This window comes from Myiozetetes cayanensis, unplaced genomic scaffold (assembly GCF_022539395.1).
Source record: "Myiozetetes cayanensis isolate MyiCay16 unplaced genomic scaffold, myiCay2020 scf16, whole genome shotgun sequence".
Taxonomy (NCBI): Eukaryota; Metazoa; Chordata; class Aves; order Passeriformes; family Tyrannidae; genus Myiozetetes; species Myiozetetes cayanensis.
In genome coordinates, this window is record NW_026087270.1 from 6,995,432 (window position 1) to 7,015,255 (window position 19,824).

Here is a 19,824-nt window from a genome sequence, read left to right on the forward strand (position 1 = left end):
GGTCGTTCTCTCACTTTAAAAGAAACAGAATATGTTTTAGAAAACAAGCGAGGCAGCAGAAAAAAGCATTTTTTGTTTCAGACAATTCATTTTAAAAAGCAATGTGTAAATCACATGGAAAATTCTGCATTGATTATTTTGACTGCTGTAGAACCCTGGAATAAATGAAGTTGAAATAGACTTATATCAAAGAACATTGCATTTAGTGACAAGTCGGAGTGTTATTTTACTACTGATTTTTTTTTAGATTTGGTTTTGTGATCAGATGTTTTATTAAATATTAGCCATTCATGGAAATGAGGACTGAGTCTTTAAGAACAGCTTGGCACATACTGTTCATGAGCTTGAAGAAATAAGTCTAGAGAACTGGAATCTGTCTTCAGCTTTTCAATGTCAAAAATGCGGCCCATTGAGGCATTAGAATTTAAAAAAACTCATAACAACATAAGCCTTAATGGAAGTATAGCAGTTTGTTTTGGAGAAGTTATTGCAGTCCTAATTACGCTTTCAGAAATCTGTTAATTTTTACTCTGATGAGTTTATGTATGTGTCTATTACTAAGGCCCAAACTCTATTGTACAAGTCCTTTTAAAATAGTGCTTCCATTTTTTTTAATCCTCAGCTAGAATTATGCTGCTATTAATACCAGGGTTATTAATACGCTCTCAGAAGACTACATCATTAATTAGGAGACCTAAAGGATAGCTAATGGGTCCTTTGGAAGACTATTCCCAGTTATTGTATGGATCTGATCTGTCCAAATCTGTACATCTACAGTCTCATCAAATTTTGTTTGTATCTTTGTATTCTCTAGAACTGATCACTAATTATTTTATGTTATAACAAGTGCTAGTAGAAGGTGTGACATTAATATCACGGTAAGTCACTGTAACATTTGAAAGGGACACGATAGCGGCATTTTTTAATGACTTGGTTTTAAGGCATGACTGTAAAACTATACACAGCTTTTTACCTTGTATCTTGGCAGTGTCTCATCAAGTCCTTCACTGGCTTCCAAAAGATGACCAAGAGCCCATCCCTTTCACAGCCACCAACAAAGGATGTGCACTGTGGTCACTGAGGGTGTACACAACCTCCTTCCCAGCTCCCAGGGACAGCCAGGGAACTGCTCCCCTTCTCCCCAGGGTACCACGGAGCTCTCAAGGGTGAGTGTGTGCTTTACAGTGCAATGTGTGCACCTCAAACACATCAAAGGTCATAGAGCTGTATGTGTACAGTTCATTACCTATTAAAACCGAATGTATGAGTGAATCTGTTGCAGATAGAAGGGTTAAACGTAACTTTTCTCACCTGGAAAAACTCTTCACCATATCTCACTAAGACTTTTGAGATATGTTTCATTAAAATAATTCTTTCAGTAATGAGACTTGGCTCTACTGTAAAATGCAAGTTTCTGCTGGACATACTCCTCTAAACACAGAAATTTAAAGACAAATTTGGATTGCTCGAGGTGAGCATATTTTTCTGTCTGTAGACATTGCCCTTTTAAATTGCCTACAAAAGTAGGTGCAAGTAGCTTTTTTCCACCCCTCTTATAATAATTCCAGCAGTTTAAATTCAACAAATATATGAATGTGGGAGAGAGAAGAAAACCAGAAACATACCACGCAGTCCTATACTAACAAATTTTATACACACATATATATATATACATACACACACATACATACAGCACCATCTCTAACCAAGTTTTCCTGTTTTGCTTTAAAATGGCATCCCTGGAAGAAAGGAATACACTGCTACAATTTCTTAGTTTCAGTTAATTTTATTCTTTAATGCTAATCTAGAAATGACGTTGTTCCAGTCATTGTTCTCCTAAAGTCAATTCTTATATTACTGGACAGTTCCTTTTCTGTTTTCAGTACTGCAATCAGTTTGTTTTTCAGCATGGTCTTTATCTCACAATAACTGTGTACTAGTATGTGAGGATACTATAACACTGCAGTCAATAGCAACAGGATATTCACTCTGCCAAAAAGTAATCCTATATTGTCCATTACACACAGGTTATTTTGGAAGATTGTGGAATACTTTCTTTAAAGCAGTAGCAACCTTTTTGCTGTAACACAGTTCAACAGTATTAGTGGTTGTCTCTGCTGTCTAAACAACTCAAACACCTGTTTCTCTGCTAGAATATGGTTAGAAATATTTGATGTGATTTGAGGTGGTAAAATACTTCAGTTAAGGTAAGAGACTTCAGCAATCCACAGAAACACTGAGGCAGGCACATGTAAATGTCTGAAAAGTTTAATAATTTTACTTTTTTCCCAGTTTCACAAAGTAATGCATTTCCTGACTTGGGCCTGAAAGAAATAGAATTTTCACAAACTAAAACCTTGCAGTTGTGATATTTTTTTCCCTGCAACAATCCATACTTGTGTTTTGAAACAGTGATTTGTATTTATAAGGAACGGCTATAAAAATAGTTTTAAAAAAATCTTTTGATTTGTAGCTCTCTAACTGTAGCAACTGAGACAAAGAGAAGGTAAATGATCATCTGGCAGACAAGCACTAAACTCCAGCTCCCCTAATTATTTGGCTTCTCCAATCTGCTGGCTGAAATTTCCTCCTTTACTGCAGGAAACGTAGTCAGTGACTAATAAGTGTTTATTGATCTCTGCTTGAGATACTTGCTGAGAAATGTAGATATCAATGAATATTTGGTCTGAATTAATGTTAAGAACAGAAGTTTTTTCCTTATGGCCTCTTTTATAGAGGGTATCCATGCCTGCCTGATCACTTAGAAATGCCAGCTGACTCTACAATCTGATGAGAAGTGGACTTCAGTGAGACAAACTCTAATGAATTAATACGCTACTAATTGTACTTTTTCTTAGCTAAAAGTTACCAGTGTAGTTGTTGCTTTGAAGGGTAAGTCAAAATATCATTGATTCTCAGCAGCTGTACTTGGTAAGTAGAATATAGGTCTAATTCAAAGCCCATTGCAATCAATTAAAGGGACTCTCTATTGATTCAAGGAGCCTTTAGATTCTTTTCTAAACCAGGCCTGGTTGGTGTTGTCTTTATTTTCTCCTTCTGTATTCCACCCCTTTTGTTTTGTGCCCTTCCATCCTGCAGATGTGCTCTGGGAGGAAGGGGCTAAGACACTCTTCCTTAACAGGTGACATCAGGGATACTGTTTTCCTCCATCTCCTCCTGTTCGTCCCAGTTCTTACAGAAGCCAACAGACACGGTGTAGGAGACTGGAGGAAAGGGTGGACCCTGTGGGAAACATGGAAGCACAGGTGCATCTGGGGAGGGCCCCAGAGGACCAGAGCAGATCCAACGACAGTGAAAGGGATGCTCCTTGCCTGGGATTGGGAAGCTGCTGAGAGCACGCTGGATCCTAAGGTGATGACTTTCTACTTCTCTCTCTCTCTCCTTTTCTTTCTCCTCCCACCTTCCTCGCAAAATGTCTTGTAAAGCAGACCAAAGAATTCTACCAAGTGCCTTGTTGTGTCTCGGTAAGTTCAAGCTTGCTGAGTTAAGGTCTGCAAAGTGCCTTACTTACTTTGAATGTTTTCAAATTTGCCAAGTACCTTATTCTACTTGAATGTTCTGAAGATTGCAAGTAAAAGTTGTTACTGAACCTCCTGAGAATTTGGTTGTTTCTCCCGCTCCCTGCCCAGGGTAAATGCAACTACCCTCCCCTAAACCTACTGAATGGGCTGGGCCAATACACATGGACCCTGCACCGTGGAAAGGAATTTCAGGTCTTTTTAATACTAACTTTGCACCGTAAAACTGGAACAAAGAGTTTCACTGCAGCCTTGGCCTGTTCCACTCCTTCTCCCTCATTTTCCTGCCCCCTTCCATGCTTGCTGTCTTTGCCAGTGGGAGGGAACTGTGTGGCCAGAGACAGGGTTGCTGAGGTGCAGGGCTGGTGGAGGACTTGGCTGGCCATCTCAGCATTTGGGTGTTAGGGACGTGGTATGTTTGCTCTTATCTCTGAGGTTCCTTCCTGACCCTGTGATTAGTTGGAGTAAATCTTCCACTGCCTTTGGCTTCTGTATACAAAAAAAAAGTTACTGAGCCTCTGATAACTATTTCACCATTACAGATTGGCAGACTGACACAAGGTTTGCAAAGTAGTTTGGAGAGGCTGTAAAGGGTACCAGTTTGTCCTGGTACAAAAAAAAGACTCGCCAGGCCTGTGTGGGAATCAGCTAGGACTGGAACATTTCTATTTACCTGTGCAAGTTGAAAGGTTTCTGGGCAGCAGTGAGAATTTGTGCAGGCACACTTTCAAGTTTGTATATGACTGATTCACTCAATACAATTTCTGTTCTTACATCAGAAAAGCAGTTTGAGTGTTCTTAATGGCTTTTAAAATTGAATTGTGATGATGAGTCAGAAGAAAGTATAGCTGAAGATGGAACAGAGTCACCGTTTGTGTGTTGCTGACTGAATCATAATTGCTGGCACCAGTAGGCATACATTCAAACCCTTATGGAACAAGGCTTTTCAAAAAGTTTCTTGGAAATCAAGGCTACCCAGGACCAGGGAAATTACTGGAGTACTCCACTTATTGTAGATTTCCATTTGCTTTCATTAAACCAGGAGAAAAGAAGGGAATATTTACTCAAAACTGCAAATACTTCATACTTCCAATTACTCTGAAAGAAGAAAAAAAAAGCTAGAATTCCAAATCCAGAGTTTTACTGAAGGAACTTAGAGTATAGCTTGAGAGAAGAATTTGCTGGACTCCTTTCAAGCATCATGTACAAAAAGTTATAAATACTTTGGCTCATATTCCATCTCTCATGTACTCCTGAGATAAATATATTGTAACTAACAAACAGGTATGATGTCATGTATATGGATTAAAAGTCTAGCAGAGGTTACTCAAGTTTACTTATTTAATAAACTTTATTAGAGAAATGTTGAGAAAGGAAAACACACACTTGCCTAATTCTTTAGTTTGTAAAATTCTCTCTGGTACCATATGACATAAAATCGCATTTTATTTAAAAAGAAAAACAAATTAGCATATATATCCCAGTTTCTCTTCAGTTTTTCTTTAGATCATTTTGGATCACATATTAGTTCCGCTGTGGTCTTACTCCTTCTGGAAAAGTTACTTTGGGTACTAGGCAGAGGTAACAAAGCAAGATTATAATCAAGGATTGGATTTTTGTTGTTGTTGTTGTTGGAAACATAAAATTTCTGTGGTTTAGTTTCAGAATTGTATAAACAGTATTTCAAGAGTTTTCATTAACTACTACTTTGGGGATAAGTGTTTTGCTGAACTTGAGCATAATTACTTTTTTCAACTCTCACTTTTTCCATTTCAATTTTACATTAACTTTCTGAGCCAGTGATGTCAAAATGGAATATTCTGAGGTATTAGTCTTATTTTCAGAAGCAACTGTGTTGGAAACTGCATATCCCATGAGAATACTTGAAATTATCATTATTTACCTCACTCCTGAACTTAAGCCTCCTAACGCAGCAGCAGTAGCTGCCTGCCCATGGAGCACCTGGTGTGCCTCCCGCCGGCTGCCTCTGCTCCACAGGCTCCTGTTTCTGGCCCCAGAGCAGAGGCCACTGCTCCAACAGTGGGACAGAAGAGATGACTTGGGCTGGTCAGCTGGGGCTGCCCTGCCAGACAGGAGCTGTGCAGCAGCCAAAGTAGACCACGTGCTGCCCATATATCACATAGGTCTGTAGCCTTTGAGTGGCTGCTCAGTATGGCAACAGACCCAAATCCTAAACTTGGAATCATTTGCTGTTTGTTCCGTACTGAAGTAGTTTCCCTCTGAATTCAGTGGGAATGTGCTTTTGGTTTTTGTCAAAAGTGTAGAGACTCAGAGCTAGCCAGTCTGGAAATAGCTGTACTCATAGAGCAGAGCACCCCAGAACTTGATGCCAATGATCTACCTGAGAATCTGGTTGTTCCAACATGTACGCTTGGGTTTATGGAAATGTTTGTCACCCAAGGTATAAAACAAAGCAGGTATTACTCTATTAACCTCGGTTGAAATGTGTTTGCTGTGCCTGTATGCTACCACTTTTTTGTCAACTGCATTGAAGAAATGCTCTAATGCAATGTTGCATTCTGAAACAGCTTCAGTGTCTTTTTCTGAACAATTTGCTTCTCTCAGGAGCATAAATAATTTTCACCACAGGTATGGGGTGTGCTTGTGCGAACACACTGCACTGAATGTTCCTTAACCATTTTCCTTCTAGCAACAGAGTACATCTTGCAGGTTTTTTTCTCCTTTGGTTAAAAATGGTTGACACAATGAATATGAAATTGGATTAGCTATTTGACAGAATATGCCTATTATCTTTGCTATTGAGGTATTTGCCCATTTTCTGCCCAGTTTTCTAGAGACTTACATTCTGAATATTACATGTAAGTACAAATGTGTGTCTGTGATTAATTCTGCTCTCAGTACATACTAGAGATCTTCACTTCATAGTGTGGTAAGTCAGAATTTATATCTGGCATAAAGGTGATCTGGTATGTCCTGTGATACCAGGAACTACTTGTGCCACCATAAATATTGAACATAAGGTTTCTAGGAATAGAGTTGGGAAGATGTTCCCTTTTTACATGTTGTAGCTATTGACTGCTTTATGGTTTGCTCCCAAGGTGCCTAGATTGTGCAGAATCATGCCTGGAGAGGGAGTGTGGGGCACTAAGCTCTTGAGACAGGCGTCAGTCAGAAGTGGGACTGAGCATCAGACCAGGCAGTCAGTCTGTCCTTGGCAGCCACACAGAGATGCAGAGACCTTCCGAGAAGGTCTTGCTGCTGTTATAGAGTTAAACCTTGTATACTTGTGTTGTCATTGCTATGTTGCAACCAAATGGAGTAAACTCAGTCTGGGGTACACTTTTAGTTCTATTATAACTGCCCAGGAATCTGTCCTAGACCCAAAAGGTGATGCTCTCCCCCTCACAGAAGCCTTGAGCAAAGGCTTTTCATCCTTCTTCCTTGCATCTTGTCTGCAGGGCACGAGTGATGAGGTTAAGTGGCCTTTGCACTGCTTTAGTGTTTCCTCCAAAAGTTCTGGAGCAGGATTTCAGGTCAGGAAGGATCCATGCAAAGGAGCAGATGGGGCAGGGCAGTGCCTATGACTGACTAAACAAATTTGGGTTATTAGCGGATTGCTTTGACTCACCAACCAGAGACTTTGCGAGTTCGGGGAGGTTTCTTTGAGGCAGGCTACTGTGGTTTAAAGTCCTGCTCTTGACAGAACGCTAAAAAAATCTCCTTTCTTCTGCCACCAACCTGACGCAGCAAGGCAGCGGTGTCAATCGATAAAGTGCATTACCAAAAAAAAAAAAGAGAGAGAGAAGGCAAAAAACTGGTGGAAGCGGTGAAAGTTACTCACCTGGAACCTTCGGGGAGTGAGGACAGCCATGGGAAGGGCAGCTGCCGCTCCCGGCCCCGCTCCGGCCCCGCACCGGGCGGGGGGGCTGCGGGCAGGCGGCGGGAGGGGCGCGGCGGGGCGGGGAGGGGCGCGGGCCCGGCCGCTCCTCCCGGGGAGCGCTGCCAGCGCGGCGCCGGTCGCTCGGCACTTCGCCCCGCAGCCCGGCCCGGCCAGCGCAGCCCCTGTTGCACCAACTCCGGGGTAGCCGCCCCCTCCCCGGCAGCGCGGGGCGGCCCCGCCGTGCCCCGCTCCCCGGCCCCGCGGCGGGGACGGTCCCCCGCCTTTGTCGGGCGGGCAGCGGCGGCCGGTCCGTCCGTCCGTCCGCGCCGGGCGCGTGGCTCCTTTGTGTACAGCAGCTGCTCCTGAATGCGGAGGCAAAGCCCGTGGCTTGGCACTGAGCTTTTAAAAAACAACAGCCCTCCCTCCCTCCCTCCTTCCCGCTCCCCTGCCCTCCCTCCTTCCCTCCCCTCCCCTCCTCCCTCCGAGGTGGACGGGCACCCACCTGGGGTCCGCCGCCCACCTCTCCTCTCATCCTCCTCTCTTCTCCTCCTGGTTTACCTGCACTTTTCCGCCGCCTCTTTCCCCCGCTCTCCCCGCCGCCCCCCGGCCCTCGCTCGTCCCCGCTCTCGGGCGGGCTCGGCGCCCCGCAGCTCCGCTCCCTCGGCGGTTTGCCCGTGCCCCTGCCCCGGGGAAGGCACTTGAAGGTGGATCTATTAAACCTCCCGGCGGTCTCTCCAAGTGCACTTCTTGGACCAAATCTCCGACATGGATGTAAGATTTTACCCGGCTGCGGCGGGCAGCGCGCTCCCCGGAGACCCCTCCAACCTGGACTTTGCCCAGTGTTTGGGTTACTACAACTACAACAAGGTGATTATTCCCGCGGGTGTTAATTCCTCGTGCTGCTGCCCGGGCCGATTCCCTCGGAGCCGGAGTTCGTGCTCCGTCGGGGCGGGGAGGCTCGGGGCTGGGGGATGCCCGGAGCCCGGGCTGGGTGCCGCTCTCCGCGGGGCCGGGGGACACCCGGACACGGAAAGTTGGGGTTGGCGGGGTCGGAGCTCGGGGCCGGGCGGCTCCTCCTGCCGCGGCCCCGGCGGGGCTCGCCCCCCGGGACCCGCCCTCGGGCCGGTGCTCGGGCGGTTCTGATGGGTGCGGAGCGCAGGCAGAGCCGGGAGGAGCGCGGGGAGCCGATCCTGCTCCCCCTGGCCCGGGAACAAAGGCGCGTCCCGAGCGCGCAGCGTTCGCGGTGGGCTTGGGACTTGCCGAACTTTCCCCGGCGCGTCGGGCACAGCCCGGTGGGGCTCGGGCGGCCCTGCGAACAGGGAAAGGAGCCTTTCTCTGCTCTCCTCTCTCGGCTCATTCCGGCTCCGTTACGGCCAGTTTCTGACTAAAGGATTATACAAACGGGAGTATCATCTACAAGTACATCAGCTGCTGGCACGGGAAGGTAACTAGCGCTCTGGTTTGGCGAGGGTTGTCAGAGAAGTTGCAGTACCCCTTCTGTCTAATCACAACTTCCCTGCGGCATGTGCAGCGTTTGGAGTAAATGTTACAGTCAGGAGCAATAGTCATTTCCTAGTGCCTACCTTGGTTTACAGAAATATGCTTTAATAATACGGGGATGATTTGTTTCACAAATTGCTCAAATCTGCGAAAGGCAAAGTTAGGAATGACACTGTGACTCATGCTATTTTGAAAAAGACTTAGCTGTTTGCACTGTGATGTGTCAATAGCACATTGAGCTATTAGCACTGGGCCCTCACACATGCACATAAAGATCCCTTTCACACTGTGTTTTTCCTGGTGCTATGTTTGTCCAACCTCTGGGGCCTTTTGTGAGGCACTGCATGAGATGGTGGGGAAAGAAGGGTGCTGCGCGAAGTCTAAGCTTACGTTAAACCCTGGGTTTTTTTTTTTTTTTAAAGAATCCTTTCCAAACGAACAAAGTTTGCCGAAATACAAAGATCACTTTCAGAGAGAGGAGTGATGTGGGTCCAAATAGTAAACTGCAGAAAACTTTCTCCTAGAGAGATTGCTTGTGAGTAGATGTCGTGGGTGGGCTCTTGTGTCGCCCGTGTCCGTCCTGGCCGGTGGGTGCTGAAGTTTTGGCAGATTTGGGTGGCCGCCCCTTGTCCATCCCTGCCGCGAGTGGCGATGCACGGCCCGGCCTCGCGCATGCGCCCTGCGCGGGGCTCCGGAGCGCGGCTTTGTTAGTCCGGGATCGGGGGAGAGCCGGGAGCGGGGATTGAGGATGGGATGTCAGCCCCGGCTCCGAGCGCTGCTAAGGACTCCGAGAGATCTCAGATGCCTTGTAAATGCCCGCTGTTGTCCGATATGCCGGCTAGTTTTGGAAGCTTGCAGCACTTACCGGCAAGCAGCGTGTTTACTGTAAATTTCACTTGTTCAGAGACTTTCTTGTTTTGCTTGGTTTTTTTCAGGTTACTTAATGGCGTCTCTTTAAGGTATTTTTTACCTCCAAAATTTTTAATATCTTCTAAAAACCAGCTGTTTGTTGTGGCCTTTAACTTGCTGCAACTGCACAGTTCTGTATAACCTTTTGACTGTATTTCCCTTCATGGTACGATGAGGACAGAGCATACATTCAGGAAAAGTCAAGAGTAACTAACTTTTGACCTGCACACAAACACATTTTAGCTGCTGTACTCCTGAACATAATTTTGGCAAGTATCTTGCAGGCCAGACTTCCAGTCTGCAGCAGAAAATATTTTAATTAACAGAGTGCAGCTCATGATGCTTGTGTCTTATAATAGATATCTTTGTATGCAAAAGGCCTGATCCAGAGCAGACTGACATGCGAAACTGTGTTGCTGTTGCTGTGAGCTCTTCATTGGCTCAGCTGGGAAAACAGCAACATGGTACACAGGTGTTCCAAGGACAGAGAAGGAATTTGTGAATGAGTTCCTAGAAAGGACAGTCTTAACTCTGTTAATCCAATCTCATTTTCTGCCTTGTTTATAATCTGTAACTAAAGGAATCGTTGTAAGTTTTGGGGTTTTTTAATTACTGTGATAAAAAAAGTACATTTATTTTGAAATCTTGCCCCCCTGTCTTGCTTTCCTTGTATTCTGTCCTTTGTCCTGTGTTCCCAAGGAAAATAAATGATTGCTCTGTTAGGCACTGAGATGACCAGAAGGCACAGAAGAAAAAAGAGCTGAAATATTTACTCTGCTGAAGTAAATGGGAGAACTGTTATTGATTTCACTAGGGACAGTATTTCACCTCAAGTCTTTCTGAAACTCATTTGAGTATCCTGCCCACTCATCCGTGCCTGCTTCATTGTTAGGAGCTGTATCCATATTCTCCTTGTGACAGTGACATTGCCAGTGACAACTGCCAGGAAGCAGTGTGATGGCAAGAGTAAACACTGTGTGCTTGTGTATAGGTGCAAAAGCAGAATTATTTATGTGAAAATATTCTTAGGATCATTAAGACATAGAGTTGATGGCATATGGCCTATGTGTGGAAGATTGTATCTTGTGTCACGGTGTCTAAAAATACCAAACATAAAGCCTTTTAGTGCAGATGGATTGTGAGACAATGCTGCCTTCCACCTGCATGCTTTAAACAGAATTTCCCAGGACTGTATGTTTTTGGCTTTTTCCCTTCAGTGCGTACAGCAACAGCAGGAATGTGGCAGACTGACCTGTGAATCCCCAGGCAGGACTTGGGATCTCAGGGTGCCCAGTGAGCAAGGGTCAGTGGTAGGAGGGGAACTGCAGCCTGAGTCCTGGGCTTGGAACAGGCCCAGGAGCTGTCCTGGCCCTGACCTGCAAGTACCCTTCAGTTGGATTCCATCTCCACTGCTGCTTGAGAGCAATGTTGTGCTTTTGCAGTTGTCAATACTGGATAAGTAGACCTTAGGGTAAGGGATCTCATTTTGTGGTTTTTTTGGGAGGAGCGTTACTTTTGAGTATATGACAGGCAATTGAAAGCAGAGTGCCATACATAAGTATCCCTGCCATCCTGTGTAGTACAGCAGTTTCTAGAAGATTCATTGGCATTATTTTGGTTGAGATGGTTTGCAACATGGTGTACACGTGTAGAGGGCAAAAGACACAGAAGTACAGCGATTTGTCCAAGGTTACACGGTCACTGACATAATCAGGGCCACAACCAAGGTATTCTGAGATTCAGTCCAGTGGTTTATGCTGAATCTCATTTACTCTAATAGGATTACTTACATGTTTAAAGTAAAGCATGTGCTTAAGTGCTTTGCTGGATCAGGGCCATATTTGATAAGTTTTCAGTCCTGGTGTGAGAGTACACAACTTCACCCTGCATGTGTCTGGCCGGTGGTGGTTTGGGATAACAGGGATCCACCTCTGCTTCATGGAATTGCACAAGTGAAATCATAGTCTGCCTGCTTCTAGAAGAATCCTGCTGTGGTATGCTAAAAAAAATTCACCAAAAAAGCAGCTATAAAAATTACAGAAAGTTGAAAGAGACCAGCTGTTGTAAAACATTCTGCTTCTGTTTTGAGCCCTTTTATGGTTCTGCAGATGGAGAATGATTTTGGACATTCACTACAGTTGAGTAGCTTTTTCTAAACAAACTTTTTCACTTATTGAGTAAATTACATGTCTTGTACTAAAAATATTTAGGGAACTACTATTCATCCTAGCACATACATTTTTTTGTTAAAGGAACTATAATTCTTATAATGCAATTCAAAAAAAGAGAAAAGAAAACTCCAGAACCTAAACACATACAGCTCAGTGCTCAAGTTAACATTATATTAAATTCCAGAATCCTTACTTCATTATTTAACCGTCTACATTTTATAATGTTTATCTCTCCTGCACAGATTGTCCTTGAAGGATACAAATTTCAAACATACATACCTTAATTTAGGCACTTGCATACATATGAGAATGTCAGAGCTTGATGTTTTTGGCTGAAATAATTTTCATTTTACAAAGGAAGCTTGGGAAGTTTATCTTGTTCTTCCAGAGGTAAAGCAAAGACAGCAGTAGTTTAGTAGTATGCTAAACTGGGGCTCTAAGTCATTCCTATTAGTATGTGTTGTTAGGAAAAAATGGATTACAGTTATGCAAACAATTGAAAATCACTCTTGCAAATTTAGTGTGGCTATATATGCATAGGTTTTCCTCTCCTATAGCAGATGGTGAGAGACAATGGGTGCATGTATGCTGTTAAGAGAGAGAGCTCCATGCTCACTCATCATCTGCCCTGCAAATATGCTCATTTACATCTGGGCTCTGCTCTGGTGCAGATGGGGTGGTCTCTGGTGACTGGAGGCTGTTGTGTGCTGTGGTCATACATGTACCTACAGCCTGACCCTGACAAAGGTGGCCCCAGGTGATGGGAGAGTGCAGAAAGCACCAAGGAGCTCCTCTAAAGTAGAGATGCATAGCAGAGACACAAGTATAGGTCTTGCTGGAGACAGTTTAGGTGAGGGATTTGGAAATTTCTGTTGCAATAACAACTTAGTAAATGGCATTTTATCTTCATTATTTTCCACTGATCTTCTGGTACATGTGGCAAGTGTGCTGAACTACTTCTTTCCCAGAGCAGCTGCCTGCTGCCTCAGATATCTCAAAACCTGAAGACCATGCAGGCAACTACTGCTGGGGAGCAAAATAGTTCCCAAAATATTTGGCTGTCCAATCCAGAACTAAAAGTGTTGGATATATCCTAGTCCTTGGAAGAGGAAGTGCAATGATCACATGAGTATGTCCATCAGAATGCAAACTACAGTTTGTATCATCACCCCACCTTGCATTAGGCTGTTTTTCAGGGTCAGTCACCCCAGAGGTTTTATGATGTAGCTGAAGAGCAGGCTGTGAAAGGAAACCCCTGTATGCCAAAGGCAGCAACTGTGCAAGAACCTGTGCTGCTCAGAATGAGCACCTGTAATGATACTAATGGGGTTGTGCAGCTCCTACACAGAATGTACCATTTGTTATCAAGACATAGGGAGTTGCTTGTATATGGAATATACTTAGTAGAAGTGGGTTTTTGTAAATATTTTTAAGATATTTTCTTTACAATAGGTTTTAGTAAGATGATTGTAATAATGTAATATATGAAGAGTTTGAATTTGATTCTTAGATATATTTGGAGTACTTAAGGTATGTGGGGAAATGACTAGTGTGTGTGTTTCTTAAAATAATGATAATTTTTAGCAATTACAACTGATGTGTGCATGCCATGGACATGGATGCCCACTCACTGTCTGGCTCTGGAGTGAGGAAATATTGTCTAAATCCACTGGGTTGGCAAGAGCCTCATTTCTGTAGTATCACCTGCATCAAATGCCGTGTTTCATGCAGAGGTATCGAGTCCAACCGGACCTGATAATGAATTATCTTGATTTTCTAATAAAATCTAAAATAGAAACACAGGAAATAACAGCTTCTATTCTTTGGCAGATACTCGAGATGAGGGTTGCTTGCGTCGGCTGTCAGTTGTGTGACTCATTTGTTGCAGTTTTGTGCAGTGTCTGACAAAGCAAGGCCAGTCAATCTGTGACCTGTGGTTTGTGCTGCAGCTTTTATTAAATCTACAGTTAATTCATGCCTATATATTTGTTGAATTCTGACACTCCCTGAAAACCTAAGTAGTGCTGTTGAATGATGATAATCTAATTTAAGAGGAGAAGAATTTGTACAGCACTAATCCTACCTTTTTATCTGTAATCACATTTCTACCGCCGTAAAATTGAGTACTGTTATACAGACCTAATGGCAGGGTTGAATTTTCAAATACTTCAAACTCTTATCTGATCGTCATCTTCTGTACTGGTACCTGTCTGTGATGTATTTATAGAGTGCCAGTCACCATAGTATCTTTGCGATGATTGCTACCAAAATTGAGAACTCTGAGGTGAAAATCTAATCAGGGCTTTAGATAACAATGTCACACAAGAGCCTTCTGGTCTTTGCCTCTCTGCTCTGTTCAGATGAAGACTTTGATGAGATCATGCTTGCTGCCACGTTATTCATTATTTATTTTTGTAACAAGATTTCTATTTCATATCTTTTCCACTGCGTGTTAGCACATGTCAAAACAGTCCAAATTCTGTTTTGAATGTGTTCTCTCTGTTTATACCTGAAACAATATATTGAAAAACACAGGCATTACAGGGCTGCTTAACTAGCAAAACCAAAAAGGAGACTATTGCACAGCTGTTTCTGCTCAGGTACCTTGAATAGCTGAACAGATGTTTTCATGAACTTCTTCAGACACTTCATAGTAATGGACAGATTAGCTGAAAATATCATCACATTAAAAATAACTGAGTCTTATGACTGGAGTGCTGGAAGTATGATTGACCAGTGCTACAGACTGAAGTCTATTGGAAAAGGGCGTGCTATTGAAAGTAGATGATATTAATTTATAATTGAAAATTTAAAAAGTTTTAAACAGGTCATCTAGTTTTTTGTGTAGTTCCTGTGCCAGCTCTTGGTGTCAGTGTTCACTGTTTACTCCTGCATGACCAGTTTGCCCAGCAGCCCATGTTGTGTTAGAAAGCAAGAGGGAAAAGAAAAGCAGTCCATTCTCAAAAATTGCAAGTTGAAAATATCCCTTAATATCCCTTTAAGCTTGATTTAGAAAAAAAGTCACGGATAGAAATCTACTTTTTTATTATTATTAATATTTTTTCCCTTTGGCCCTTGTATTTCAGCCTTGTTTATGCTCATAGGAAACTCATTCAGTGTGGGCATCTTTCATGTATTTATGTGGGCATTAGATCAGGCCTGCCCTTGGCAGTTCATGGCAGAAATTGTTATCAATGCCATGTTTTATTTTTGCTGTCACAACCCTTCTTACTGTTTGGGTCACTAAAACCATATATTATTATTTCTGGCCAAAGACTTGTGAGGGCTAAAACTAATATGAAAGACAGTGGATTGTGACATAGTGAAGTTAAAAACAAAGTGTGTGTTGGGATGAAATGCCAGGATTTGGGCTGACAACCTCTGAAATAAGGGACCAGAGGTCTTAGCTACTGGCTGAGGTGAGAGCTGCAGGGGCAACAGCATGGGTATCTCCTCACTTTCCTCATCTGCTCTACCAAGTATGTAACTGATGGCTCTGTAAAATCATTATGTTAACACAGAATATTTCTTGGACAGACACTTGGATTTTCTTTCTCTACACTGAATATTCTGAAGAATTCTGATCAATTGGGCACCCTAACAAAAGGTTGCAAAGACATAAAATTACTTGTATGGTAGGTTTTGTGGAAAATGAAGTCTATATGCATATGGTTTTGGTCACTTGAGGCAAGGTGTCTTCATCTCTCCTTTTGGTTTCTTTATGAAATCTTTTCAGGAGAAACTCTGCTGTGTTTGGCACTTCAAGTGGATATAGTTTATCCTGTAATTCTGTAAGCAGTTAATATGAGAGCAATTAGATAGGGACCTAAAATCTAAATAGCTTTATACATCCAAAGTAAAAAGTAGGGGTTTTTGTTTGTTTGTTTTGTGGTGTGGTTTTATTGTTGTTGGTTGATTGGTTTTTGTTTTGGTTTGTTTTTTGCAAGGAATCCATGCATGGAAACAACCTGAGCTTTATGAATCATCCTTTCTATTCCCAATGGGACAACTTCTGTATTCAAAGTCACTGAATTATATAAAGGTTTGTAGGTTCAGGACATATTCAAGCACCTCAATATTGATTAACTGTCTAATTTTGATATGAAAAATGGTGTTAAAACCACACAGGAATCAATTGCTGAATGTTGAAGTAGCTTATTTTCAGAGCAGATCATATTTATCTGCTGTTCATTTTATGCTACCCTCTTTATAGTTGTATGGCTTATACAAATAGTTCACTTTTGAATGGTTTAGGATACTGTAGTTCAGTATCCTAAACTTTGTTATTAATAAAAGTTCTTTTGTTAAACTGTACTTTTATCCGTTTACCTGATAGGGGATTAGCAATCCTCTATTTGCTTTCTTTAAATAAAGAAGAATTTTATTAGGCATGGAAAAATAATCATTTTGTTTGCTTTAGTAGGTTAATGCTGTTACTTTTGTGGGTTCTTGGTAAGCATGTGGATGAAATTATGATGATGATGGGCAGTCATGTAAATATGGGGGTATCGTGCTATTTATCTGTTGTAGGAAAAAATTTGGTAGTTGTCATTTCCTACCATAGCCCATCATGGTTCTCCTGTTGTTTTGCTTGATAGTTTGAAATACATTAACCTTGGATTTAAAAAAAACCTACTCGATGCACATGGCAAAATAAACAGAATTTTGCAACGCATTCTGTGCTCTGTTTTCACAGCAGGACTGTAAGTAAAAACAAGACTGATTTCAAGACTGTACACGGGACATACCAGAGGTGTAAATGCATTGTCAGGTGCAAACGTAAGAGCTTAGAATAGATTTGCACTACAAAGCAATCACTAGAGTAAATAATATGTTTATGTCTGTGTGACTTTGTTTGTGTTCTATGAGGGTGTCCAGTGACTGTTTCTAATGATAAAATGAAGTAATTTGTATCAATTTATTTTGCTCTGCCAAATAATTAGCACGTTCTAGATATTATTAAATGAAAGGATTTAACAGATGCTTCTGCTGTCCTGTCCTTCTGACATTTTTAAAACCTACTTAAAACTATCTTTATGTTCCTGTGGTCATGCAGCTGAGACCCAAGGAGAGCATGTGGAGTGGTAAATCAGATGTTAAGTCACACAAGGCAGCCTGGCTTCCTAAACAGTGGCTTGCATCACTGCTTCCATGATAGAGATCTACCTGTTGTTTATGACATAGCAGAAGTGCTGGTAAGGAAAGCTGCTTTTGTTTCATTTTCATACCTTCATCTAAGCCTTTTTTAACATAATAGGGCTGTGCTGGGGTCTTGGGTGATGCTTATAAGGTGCACTGGGTATTGTATGGCTTCTTTCAACTGTCGTTTCAAGGATTTGACAAGCTATCCTTGTGTGCATTCTCGGTTCTGATGGTTGTCTTACCTTGGTCTTGTTCAAGTGCTATTTGAATCAACCATCACTGTACATCAGTGGCTTCAGTGCAGTGGGTCAGTGCCCCATGCTCTCCCAGCTGTCATGCCTTAGGGAGATGATGACTTGCTTCTGAAATTTTCCCTTTGTGGAATCAGCTTTGGGGGTGCCTTTGCTATGAGAGGACCCTCGGACCGTGCTCTGCATCAGCATGTTCCTTGGGTGGCTTTCTCATCTCCCCTCGGCTCTGCTGCCTACTCTGGCTTGGCCTCGCTGGCTGATAGAACATACCAAAAACCTGACATTCCTGGAACCACCCACAACTGGAACAGAATTTCATTGTATGTGCAGTTCTGATGGAATAAGGTGAAAGACAGGCAGTGTAATGTAGGGCTAAATATGACTCAGAGCGATTAATCAAAGATCGCATGAAAGGAGAACGTAGTTCTGTTCATTAAACACCTACTCAAGTAGGCAAACAAACAGCACTTCAGTGTTGTGCATGCACAGATGTGTGGTATGTCCAGTGTACAGCTTAGAGATCAATCTTTCTCTTCTACCTGTAATTCTTCTCAAAAAACAGCTATAGAATGGTAGCATGAGCTTCTATGTTTATTTTGCCTCAATCTACAACTATAGGCTTAAGTAGCAAACTGTTTTTTCTAAATTTAGTTGGCAAACAACTTGTGATAGGATAGCAGCCTTTTTCTGTCTTCTGTGTTAGAATGTGTTTGAGTAGGGATGGTGAAGATTGGCTTTGACTTCTATCAGCACAAATATATTGCTGGCGATAACATATCATACGAGTGTGCTGCCTATCTCCCTGTATTCTTGTCTCTAGCAAATAGCAATTTTTCAAGGAACTTGCCCTTCTGTTAATAGTCTGGTGGAGAGTTTACATACCAGAAAAGAATCCTGATTCTTCAGTTGATAGCATATTAAAGGAGGGGTTTTTGAGCTTTGTGTTGGTTTTTGTAAAGAAAATTGGCATCTATCATTTGTAATATGTGTAACTAATAAATGTGAAATCGAAAACGTGACTCTTGGACAGTCACACATTTTTAAAGCACAGACAATGTGTATTGGTCTGCATCAGTTCTAACAAGCTTCCACTGCTTGGAAAATATGGGGAGAGGCACTTTGCTCCTGTACAGAATACAAACATTAGGATACATACATCTTCTTTGGAGATCATGGGGCTCCTTACCATTGCTTGTCGCTTTGGGATTGCTGATTAACTGAGTTCCACTATAGCACACTCTGCATCATATTCCATATTATTTGTGTGTTTATGCAGAATTATTTCTAAATAAAAGTTTTTAAGGTTATTTCATCACAAGGCATAAGTGACAGTGATGATAAAGAGCTTGATTCATATTATGACTAACTGCAGGTGAACATTATGTTGTTATGCCTCATTCTCAATGTTTCTGTGACTCAAAAAGGACTCCATTTAAATACCATGACATCAATACAGTATTTTAAATGCATATGAAAGGATAAAGTCTAGAAGTCATAAGACTATAAATACTTATCCATATTATTTTAGACTAAATTAAAAATTTAGATCTTCAGAGTTTCATTTATTGTCTGCGTGGGTGAGACGTGATATGCATCTTGGTTTCTGCCCCCCAGAAGTAACTTTTTTTCTTTTAAAATAAATGTGAAAATAAAAAAAAAGGAACAATTTCCTTGGAGGAAAATCATATTCATGAACTCAGATTGAAACTTTGCAGCTACAGTGAGTACAAGCAATGCACCGCAAATCAGGCACAGAATGTTGACAGTGAAAAATCTTTAATCTCCTACTTCCTTTTTACTTGTTTACTTTCTTTTCCTTTTTTTTTTTTTTACAGTTTTTTTCCATTTCTTCTTATTTTGTTGAATCTTAGAGTTTTACTTCATCGTCCACACTCCTGTGGTAGGAAGCAGTCATTGCATTCTCTGCTGCCAAAGGAAATGGCCATTTCTTGATTTAAAAGAGGAATAGAGAAAGGGCTGTGCAACACCTTGAGGAGAAAGAGGGAATGGTGGCTGAGGAACACTGCTAAACATTTACAGTTTGAGGATCGAGTGTTTTCAGTCTGTCTGAGTTCCTTAAACTTCTTATAGTTCTGGGTGGTGTTTGTCTTGTTTTGGGTTTTTTGTGGCTGAGGGGTTGGTGGGTCAGCAGGGGAAGAAGAGGGTGAAAATATCTGTTACTCACATTTAAAAATTTTCTCTACATTTTGAAGAACTGATCTTTGATTCTCATTTGATCAAAAGAAAGAGGCGGGTTCGTCTTAGCTTCCTTGTTTTGTTGGCTTAGACACCCAAGCAAAGGAGCTCCTACCTACAGCCTTCTTTTTTCTGAAACTCTAGTTGTCAGGGATCTTTGAATAAGAAGTAACAGGGTTTTAGATGATGAATCTCACTATGTATGCTAGAGGAAGACCAGTTGCTTATTGATCCCAACTACTGAAGTTTTCCCT

General features: G+C 42.1%; 1 protein-coding gene across 2 annotated transcripts in view; it reads left to right on the forward strand.

Annotated features, from left to right (window-relative positions):
* The first annotated feature begins 7,895 nt into the window (after window positions 1–7,895).
* TOX3 (TOX high mobility group box family member 3) overlaps window positions 7,896–19,824 on the forward strand; it is a 72,300-nt gene continuing 60,371 nt past the window's right edge. For both annotated transcript variants that reach the window (XM_050311538.1, XM_050311539.1), the window contains exon 1: window positions 7,896–8,268. In XM_050311538.1, the coding sequence (XP_050167495.1) occupies window positions 8,167–8,268 (102 nt within the window). In that variant the 5' untranslated portion in view covers window positions 7,896–8,166. The remainder of the gene's footprint in view (window positions 8,269–19,824) is intronic.